We start from the raw sequence: 10,934 nt of genomic DNA, 5'->3' as shown, positions 1-10,934 counted from the left end.
AGTATTATGTATATCAAAGATTACAGAATTCCTCATTCATCAGAGAAGGGTCATTTCATTTCTGGGAAGTATTTGGACATGTTTATTTTAATAGAGTATTTCAATAAAAAGTATTCTAGTATTTTACTTTAATTAAAATCATTGGTATAAAAAAAATCTGTCTAGCTTGATTAACCAGCACCAGGGTTACATTTCACAAAATTTAACTCCATTTTGTTAAGAATTTTTGTTAGAGAATTTGTTAATTAAGTGTAAAGATTCTCAATTATACTGTTTAGTTTTTAAGAGATGAAAGAATAGAAGAAGGTAGAATAGCATGAACTATGATTCAGAAGGAACAGTAATTATTCAAAGGGTTGGAAAGGAAGAAAAAGTGAAAGAGGCTTAAAAATAAGACAAAACCATTTAATGCATTTATGGGAAATTTTATACTCTGCATAAATAAGAAGTATAAAAGTTTAAGGCACAGTGAATATCTATATAAACATTACAAACTGGCCATTGTTGGACAAGTAAAAATAAAATTCAAGAAATGTAACACCTTCATAAATCATTATCTTCCTTCTACTACAATCAGAAAACTTTCTGAGTCAACTCTTTTACATCTGGTACCTCTAGAGAGAGAAGATTCAGGTCACCTTTAGATATGCTTGCCTTTACAGGATACCCAAATAAATATGAGTTTGCATATCTTCTCGAATGAAGATAAAAACAAGGGGAACACATCAGATTATCATTCTTTACTGGTAAACTATAATTTATGATGACATTACATAATCTGAAGATTAACTCTTTAAGCACTAAATTATATAATTTATATCCATGACTAAAAAGATTACCATCACATGCCATGAACCACCATACTATGAATCCATGTAACAGGATTCCAAAAAAGAATTATCTTCCTAAATCCTTCAAATTTCAATTAAAGAGCTTAGTGGCCAGATGCTCACTGCTAACAGACTTCCATAATAAGCCCAATGCACCTATGTTGTTTGTTTGAAGCTATACTTTAGGCAGATATATTTAAGACTGAACTTAACGCTATTTAGAAGACTATTAACAACGATTAATCTCTAAAGGCTCTTTAAGTTTGTGAATAGGTTTGTAGCAGCCCCATATCTAAAATATACATTTCTCCTTACATTAAGTTATAAATCAAAGTCATACAGATACCTCTTAAGATTCTGAACACATACAGGAATATTTTCAAAATTAGTTTCATATTATACTTTTGTGAGGTCTGCTAATGGCACAGTGGGTACAGGGATGGCCAACCAGGTCAAGCAAACCCTCCACTGTTGCTACTTCCAAGTGGTTAGTGACTGTTCATTTCATTATGCCACCACTGCACCTTGTACAATATTTAACAGTGAACCCCTGGACGGTTAAGTCTTCATTTGTCCCCCAATATCACCCTGCAACTACATGACCCAGAGGAGGCATTCAGGATTGAATGACTGACATAACCAGAATGCTATGTGGATAATCACTAGGTATTACTATTTGAATACAAATACAGTAATAAATTTATCCCATAACTAGTGTTCAAACTTAGCTATTTAAATCTGAATAACTACTGAAAGAGAAAGTAAGATTAAATAACCTTCATTAAAAATGGAAACCCATCTTAATATTTGGTGTTATAAACTCAATCACCTTCCCATGAAATAAAGTTAATTCTCAAGGAAAGAAAATCCAAAATGCTTTTATCGTGTTCCTTTTATTACACTCAGTAAACCATCCTTAGTATGAAATGAATGGTTAGATATATAAATATAAGACATAACATGAGAAAATCGAGGGCAAAAATCCTCATTTTAATCCAAGACCACAAATATCAGCTCCAGTTAGTCTTCATCAGCAACTTACCCATTTTTTTTCTTACACAAAGACAAGCTTGATAATTTAACTCTTCCTAGTTGGTGGTTAAGGCTCTAGAATGTCCTTACCTTTTTTAAAGATCATTTTAAAACCAAAGCACTAATTTGACACAGTAAAAGCACAATACAAAGATCCAAATTTCAAATCTGGCTTTTGCTAGATAGAGTTTAAGAATAAAGAAACATTCTTCCCTTTCTTGATAATAATTTAAAATATAAATAATTGTATTAAGTCCCAAGACCCATTGAATAGAGAATGTGAAAGTTTCTGGTATAAAAACTACCTTAGAAGTCTGATAGTCATTTCATTCTACAGAGGGACAGAGACTGGATTTTGTTTGCTTTCTGTAATTACTTCACAATCTCCCTCCATTTCAAAATTGAGATTCACAAATGAACTGGATGCCAGCGTTTCTGGTTGATCAGACTGAACAACGGAATCAGCCTGCAGCTTATTTTGTTGGTATTGTCTTTCTGCTTCTTCTGACATCCTATTTTCTTCTTCTTCTTCTTCTTCCTAAAAAGAAGTAACAACAAGAGTTGAAACATAAATGTCCAAATGGAACAGTATTTTTCTCCCACTTTCAGCACCCAGCACAATGAAATCTAGCTTAATTGTGCACATCAATCCTAGGAAAATCTAAGTATTACAAAATTCTAAAATGCATGCTAATCTGATAAAGAATGACTAGAATGAAGCACCTAGTGTTAGGAGGCTATCTCTGGGAGAGCTAGAGGATACACGTCTTCATTATGCAACCCATTCAGTCCACAACAAATGAAACTGAATCAAGAAAATGTAAAAAGGAGACACACCTCCTTCTTCATCCGGTAATACTCATCAATTGCATACTGGTATTTTGGGGTGCTGATGCCCAAAACAGATGCAATCTTCTCTCCAAGAAAGTCACACACTAAAAATATAAAAGTTATAAAAAAAATACAAAAGTCAAATGGTTTACATAATTCCATGTACATTTCTTGAGCCCTTTCTATGTGCAAAGCACTGTAGGAATAAAAAATTTACAGTCCCCGCCCTCGGAGAGATTATCAACATTCGGTACATCTTATCTGTGTATCTTCCTTGATTTCCCCAAGAAACACTAGTGGCTCCTTCTGGGCTCCCAATAACACTGCTGGGAATAAATAAGCAGTCAAATAGAATGAGAACAATGTCAGGGAACGAAATGGCAAAACAGAAAAATAACTGCTAACAGACCTTTTCTGTTCATGTTCACAAACATGAAAACTGTATCTAAATGAGTATAGCTGTTTTTCAGTCATTTTTTCTTCAAAGCACATCCAGAAGCTAAAGAATGTGTTAAGGTGAAGTATAGGTTAGATTAGTATCTCCAGTGGTAGCTAGCTAGCTGCTGAGAAGGGCGTGACTAAACTCCCCATTGTTTCTCCTTCATTTCTGAAACACCCTACTTGGCCAAGTTCCTGTTCTGGGAATATATGATACTGGTTATACAACATTCAAACAAAAAAGCAATACCTGAGAGGGTGGATGTGGCAGCACGAAGCATGTGAAACCATAAGTAGGGGCCCCAGGTAAGTTTTGTCTGCAACAAGAGGTTAGGTTAGCAACCTTCATACTTAAATTTATTCCATATATTTAGGCCAGGATGAAGCAGTCAAATACTTGGTGGGTACACAGAATATTCTATAGATAGTATAACAAATAGGCTACAATCCAATAAAGAAAATTAAAAGCTTTGTAGACAGAATGTCACAAAGACATTTAACATTCACCCATACAACTACCATCACCTTAAGTCCATGGAATAACCCAAAAAAGTGGCAGTCACTGAAATGGAGTTGTTAAGTCACAACCTTGATTATTTACGAACTGATAATCCAGAGCCTTCCTTTCTCCTGTCTTGCTGCTTTTTTTTTTCTGTCTTCATTGTTCAGAAACACATCACAGTGTGTATACAGTCAATTGAAAGATTTGTAAGGAATCATACATACAACACACTTCTGGTTTAGTGGTGAACTGAGGTTCAGAGAAATTAAGGATAAGTGAGGGCATATCAAATGAACTTTCAATGGTAAGAAAATAAGTAACCAGTAAGTGGCAAGATGAGTTCTTTTGTTAATTTAAGGATTAAAAAGGGACTAGACCATGCAACCCAAGAAAAGTTTAACATAACTGGCAGGCTAGAAACACTGGCAGACTGCCATCCACACTACACACCTCATAGTTAACCTTGGTGCTGTAATTCCATAGAAGACTTCTATAAAGCCTGACACATGGATGACAGTTTGCCTCTATGGAGGAAACTGGTCATAGGAGCATGCTTCAATATACCAATATTTTTGTTTATGAAAAGAAAACACAGTTATAGAGCATAGGCTCTATCAAATACATTAGTATTGTTTCCATATTGGTTTCTCAGAGAGAAGAAAAAGATAAGCCTTAATCCATAATCTTCTTAGATAAGATATGCTGATGATTACAAGAGCATTAAAAAACCAAATACAAGAATATCTGCAAGACTGAAAACCACAGACACTAGAAACTGCTTCTTTTCTGTTGGTGAAATGGAAGTATGGTCCTTTCCTGATATCTGAAGCTGACAAGGTTGCCAATTTCAGTGTTATTTCCTTTCTTCCTGGTTAAGGAAAAATTTTCACCTGAGGGCTTTCAAGTCATTTTGAGTGGACACTATGTGTCTAATCAAGTTCTCATGCAAATTACTTTAAAAAATAGCATCATATATTTCAAATATTATTTTAAAAGGATATATCTAAGACTGGGCAGACAGGCTAAAGCAGAGGAGGAAACAAAATGAAAAGTAGGTGACACTATTTTTGAAAGGACACACAAGAAAGGTACCTCCTTTGTCTCTCTTCACACGAGAATGGATGTCCAAGCAAACAAATACATTCAAGAAAGTACTGTATATTTCTGGCTCCCTGATCAAATCTGCTATATCTTCTGTATTCAGAGCAGAAGGCATTTCTCATGTGGGATAAGGGTTAGTTCAGGGGCTCTGTTTAATATGCTCTAACACTAGCGTTTACATATGTCTTACAGCAAGTGGGACAGTGCAGAAATAAAGGGAATGGAATCAATTTCTATAACACATAGTAAGTGATAGGGCCAAGAAATTACTTAGAAAAAGATTCAGCAAGATTTTGAAGGAAAGTACATAACTCCCACTGGAACAATTATCTTGAGGTTGTTTCTACAGAAAATAATTGCTAACGTCCAGATTGTAACTACCAATGGGTCAAACCTGTTCCAGAGCTAAGACACTGGATAAGGATTCCTGAAAACCATCTATCATTATCACACAAAATTATACAGAATGAATGAATGGGGTGTTTTGTTCAGACGCTGACCTAGAGTCTGGAACCCTGACACCACTACCGGCATCACTACTGCCCCCACTGTCCCAGTTAACAGGAGAACTGAAAGATCTAGAGTCTTCAAGACTTCCAGGTTATGGGTGCAAACTCTAGTAGGTTCATTCATTTCTTCAAAAATTTAAGTATCTATTTCTTCCTGAATAATTATTCACTTCCTTAATAACAAACTATTAAGCCTTGCTATTTTGGGACTTTCCTGGTGATCCAGTGGTTAAGAATCTGCCTGCCCATGCAGGCACACGGCAGGTTCAATCCCACATGCCGCAGGAAGATCCCACATGCCGCAGAGCAACTAAGCCTGTGTGTCTCAACTTCTGAAGCCTGCGTGCCTAGAGCCTGTGCTCTGCGCAATGAGAAGCCTGAGCGCTGCAGTGAGAGAGTAGACCCCGCTCTTAGCAACTAGAGACAGCCCACATGCAGCAACAAAGACTCAGCACAGTCAAAAATTAATTAAAATTAAAAAAAATTTTAAACCTAAGCATACATGTGTTTTACAACATTATTACACTTTTTCTATCCTGCTGGTTTTCCCATTTACTATATTGAAAATATTAAGCATATTTCTTAAACGCTTCTATTTCTACAGGCAGAAAAACTAGGCCCAAAATATAATCATTTGGAAAGCTCGCCCTTCACAATGTAAAACTTCACAACAGAAAACTTACCAATAAATATTCACCAGTAATATGAGACTGTCCATTCCCTTGTGCCCTCATTACAGTATACTGTCCTTTTCCTTTTTATTTATTTTTATTATTTTGGCCATGCCTTGCATCATGCAGGATCTTAGTTCCCCAACCAGGGATTGAACCCATACCCCTTGTAGTGGAAGGGTGGAGTCCTAACCACTGGACCACCAAGGAAGTCCCACATCCTTTTCCTTTCTTAAAATTTGATAGGCAAAACTGAGCCCAGATCATTTTTAGTTCTGACTATATTATGAAAGGCATCAATCCATTTATATAGGTAGCAATTATGTGCATAATCAAAGTCTTTAATGTGTATAGTTAAATACACATATATATGCATATTTGAGGAACCCTAAACAAAATTACCACAGGTTAAAGGAATCACTGGAAATATGTCTATTCTTAAGACACATCTAAGGTAAAAAATCTAAGGAAAATTGTAAAAAGACCTAGGTCTCCATTTCTTACTTTCTATCAGGTACCATATGCCAGGAGTATTATTCTTAAATCTTTATTTAAAATATCTGGGCTTATCTTTAACTGGGTCAGTTCTACAAATCTTCTATATAAACATACCAATACCAATGCCAATACCTTTCCCAAATTTCTTTGTTCTCAGATTTATGATGCAATAGAAACAAACAGATGGAGAAGGAAATGGCAACCCACTCCAGTGTTCTTGCCCGGAGAATCCAAGGGACAGGGGAGCCTGGTGGGCTGCCGTCTATGGGGTCGCACAGAGTAGGACACGACTGAAGCGACTTAGCAGCAGCAGAAACAAACAGAAAATGGACAGTCTGCTCTTCACATTAAGTGAAGCTAGATCTGTCTTCAGTGATTAACACCTGAGAGGATAATTGGTACTTTGCTAAAAAAGGTAACAAATGTTGGTGAGGAATGCAGAGAAACTGGAACCCTTAGTTGCTGTCGGTGCGAATGCAAAATGGTGTAGCCATTATGGAAAACAGTATGGAGGGTTGCTCAGAAAATTAAAAACAGAAATACCATATGATCTAGCAATCCCACTTCTGGGTAGTACCCAAAAGAACTGAAATTAGAATCTCAAAGAGGTATTTCCACTCTCATGTTCACTGCAGCATTGTTTACAGTAGTCAAGGTATGGGAACAACAGGAAGCGCAGTGGGAGTCCAGTCTTGGCCACAGCAAGGTGACTACTCCACGACTGGCCAGACCTGAAAATCAGCTCGGACTAAGCATGCTGCCTTCCGGTGAAGGAAATACAGACAGGTTTCTTATCACCCAGGTTTCTTGTCTTAGTTTAGGCTTAAGAATTCAAATAAATTCCAACGACAACATGCTACATAGAGGGTAACTTACAATTTTAAGAATGGATAGGGACTTCCAGCAAAAGAGTGGGAGGAACCCTGAGAACCCACAACCCAGTGAAACTGGTGAAAATTATTTTAAATGAACATTTAAAGCCTCTGGAAATGGTCCTAAGGGTATATGACAAATGAGTAAATAACTAATCAAGAAAATAAAGGAAAATGTGATAAGAAAATGAGTATGCAGTACGTGAACCAAGATCATAGGCCTTCCCAGCAAAGTGAAATGGAAAGTCCACTGCAGACTGGTGCAACTAAGAGCACAGGGCTCCTTCCACCCCCAGCTTCCAACTAGAGGCGTTTCTTTCCAGAAAGAATGGGACATTAATCAGCATTTCTCAACCTGCCCAGAAGCCATCTATTCCTGAGACTAACTCCCAGGTGAGTGCAGTTGACAGGGGAGGGCTCCCTTCTTCCATCAGCTTCCACTAACATAATGGAGGCTCTACCTTGAGCATGGTGCAAGTGAGAATACGGCGACACTGACCCCAGTTCATTAGCCAGTGGTTCCATGCCAGAAGAGATGAGCCATGACCTAAGGCTTCCTTCTGCTCCCAACCTCAACTGAGCATTCAGCTCCTAAAGTAGGGGGGTCACGAAGAAATGCACTACTATCCCTACCCCCCACTCTGGAGCTCTCTACCTAAGAGATTTTGCCCAGGAGGAAAAGCAGGCCATCAGACAGATTGCTCCTAATTTCTGCCGTGTGAACTGACTTCATCTGCAACAGAAGTGGAAAAGTCCAAGCTTAAGGGTACTCTCAAAATCAGTGAAGATTTTGGTAAAAGGTACTTGGGAAGAAATTCTTCGATTCTATCAAGATACAGGATCAACTGTAGTTGATCAGCTAGTTTGAAGCAGAGAACAGCAAGTGAGGAGGAAACAGAATTTGTTAAAAGAACCCATCAACTGACTAGACAAATAAACAAGCAAATATTACAACAAAATCAAGATCCTGGGTAGTGGAGATTTGGGAAGACAGAGAGGGGCCCACCCAGAGTTGTTACAATATATTATCTAAAATGTCTAGTTTCAAAAAAAAAGTATGAGACATGCAAAGAGACAGGAAAGCATGACCCATACACTGGGAAGAAAATTAAAAAAGCAGACAACAAAACTACTTGTGAGAGTGACCAGATGTTGGATTTAACAGGAAAAACTCAAAGTAGCCTTTATAAGTATGTTCAAAGAATTAAGGAAACCATAGGGCTTCCCTAGTGGCTGAGATGGTAAAGAATCTGCCTGCAGTGAGGGAGACGCAGGTTCCTGGGTCAGGAAGATCCCCTGGAGAAAGGAATTGCAACCCGCTCCAGTATTCTTGCCTGGACAATTCCATGGACAGAGGAGCCTGGTGAAATATAGTCCATGGGGTCACAAAGAGTCAGATACGAGTGAGCGACTCACACACACACAAACACACACACACACACGTGTAAAGAAATAAAGGAAGGTATGATAGCAATGTCACATCAAATGAAGAGAAATTATATAATAGAACCAGATGAAAATTCTGGTGTTGAAAAAGTACAATAACTGAAATGAAAATTTTAATAGACGGAAAAAGAAACTGACAGAAATGAGGGGAGAAATAGACAATTCAACAATCACAGTTGGAGACTCCAACACTCCATTTTCAATAATGAATAGGGCAACTAGGCAGCAGATCAACAAGGCAACGGAAAACAAAGAACACTATAAAGCAACCAGACCTGACGGACACCTGTAGAACACTCCACCTAACAGCTCTACCACTGCAGGAGACACTTCTACAGTATTCTGCAAGCATTTGGAATTGCCCTCAATGTACAGTTTTACAGTCCTTTGAATGTTTGCTACAATAGAGAATGTGCATCTGATTTTTTTAATAACTAAAATTTATTAGAACCAAATCTGAAGAAAAACTAGTAATAACACTTTTTAAACCAAATCTAAATGAATAATTCTCTATTCTGCTACTCTGCTTTATTTTCTTCATAGAACTATCCATAGTCTGATAATTATATTGTTTATTACCCTTCTGTCTACGGTGTAAGAGCATAAATTTACACTGTCCATTGCTGTATCACCAGCATCTAAAACAGTACCTTTTACAAAGTCAGTAAATATTTCAGCAACTGAACTCTCAGAATGACTACTTAGAAGGGCAACATTCCCTTTTTAAAAATGTACAACTAATCGTAATTTTATAGTCACATCTTTAATAGTTTAGAAGTTCTTAAGTTCAGCTGGTGAGGAACACAGTTAGGAACTATACACTCCTAATCAAAACGAGGCGATATAAAAAAGAAGTGACAACCATCAGCGGCATATAACATTTAATACAAAGGGACAGGAATTCAAGCACTCTGCTTAGTGAAGTAAATCTGAAAGAAACTTATCCATGCTGACAAAAAACTTCTGACTCTCAAAAATAAACCATTCACGCTACTCAAGACAGGAAAGAGGTCCATCCATACTGTGTAAAAATACTGCTTTCTATCAAAATCAAAACACAATGTTATAACCAGAATATAGTTTATTTAAACCTATCCCATGGACAGAGGAGCCTGCTAGGCTGCAGTCCATGGGGTCTCGAAGAGTCGGACACAACTTTTCACTTTCATACACTGGAGAAGGAAATGGCAACCCACTCCAGTGTTCTTGCCTGGAGAATCCCAAGGACGGGGAGCCTGGTGGGCTGCCGTCTATGGGGTCACACAGAGTCGGACATGACTGAAGCGACTTAGCAGCAGCAGCAGCAGCAGCAAATGGTTCCTTCCATTCAGTGATTAAGGGAAACAAATCAGCTAGAACAAAACCCACTGACAAAAGGCTCATCAGTCTCACACCTACCGGATCAACAGGAGGCAGAACGTCTTTCTTCTCCAGGCTGTCCACTTCATCTTCGTCTGTGCTGTACTCTTCCATTGTTTCACCGCTAACAAAGTGGATGACTCTCCTTGGGACTTTCTTCTTTTTTCCTATGACTCCCAGTTCTACATTTTCAAAGCCTCTTTCATTACTCATCTAATGTCAATAATAAATCAGGAAAAGGAGAGTTTCAAGTCAGATTAATTTTCTTCCATATAACCAAAAAAAAAAACTATTTGGGCTTGCTTTATTTAGGGAATAAAGAAATATAAGCCAGTCTATAAACAGTTTTTTAAAAAAATAAGACAGGTCACACACATAAAAGAATATCGACAGCAAAAATGAAGGGTTTAACGAACTGAATAACAAAGCAAACCTCTGCACACTCACCACCAAGGTTAAAAAATAAAACTTAACCAATTAAACTTTTTAAGTCAAAAGCTTAGAAATCAAGCAGCACACTTTAGGTCACAGCATTCCAATGCTGTATAATATGTGAAGATATGCTGGACATCAATAATTTTAAAGAATTATGAAGGAATTAATGTGTAATATCAAAGGAAAATCATACAGATACATAAACATGTTAGATATGTAGTATAAAAAAACAATTTGTATTAGGTAACCACGGTAAGTCTTTAGATTTGAGTTAAGCTATGTGTGAGCAAACCAAAACCAGTTCAGCTTAATTCTGAACCTCTCCTTTTCTCAAAACAGAAGTCCCAAATTCAAATGCCTTTTAGGTCCAAGCAGGTACCACAAATGAGTAAATACTTCTATCGATGAAG

At 37.3% G+C, this 10,934-nt stretch overlaps 1 protein-coding gene across 3 annotated transcripts in view; it reads right to left on the bottom strand.

The window, feature by feature from the left end:
• Window positions 1–725: 725 nt before the first annotated feature.
• Window positions 726–10,934, bottom strand: part of LOC133233946 (protein FAM177A1) — a 68,861-nt gene continuing 58,652 nt past the window's right edge. For 2 of the 3 annotated variants that reach the window (XM_061394132.1, XM_061394131.1), the window contains 4 exons: window positions 10,129–10,302; window positions 3,382–3,448; window positions 2,700–2,797; window positions 726–2,400 (listed from right to left, as the gene is read on the bottom strand). In XM_061394132.1, coding sequence (XP_061250116.1) covers window positions 2,194–2,400; window positions 2,700–2,797; window positions 3,382–3,448; window positions 10,129–10,302 — 546 coding nt within the window. In that variant the 3' untranslated portion in view covers window positions 726–2,193. The remainder of the gene's footprint in view (window positions 2,401–2,699; window positions 2,798–3,381; window positions 3,449–10,128; window positions 10,303–10,934) is intronic. The other variant, XM_061394133.1, reaches the window with a different exon arrangement.

Source organism: Bos javanicus, chromosome 21 (assembly GCF_032452875.1).
Source record: "Bos javanicus breed banteng chromosome 21, ARS-OSU_banteng_1.0, whole genome shotgun sequence".
Classification (NCBI taxonomy): Eukaryota; Metazoa; Chordata; class Mammalia; order Artiodactyla; family Bovidae; genus Bos; species Bos javanicus.
Note: the sequence above shows the minus strand (reverse complement) of the source record. Positions and strands in the feature narration are given on the sequence as shown.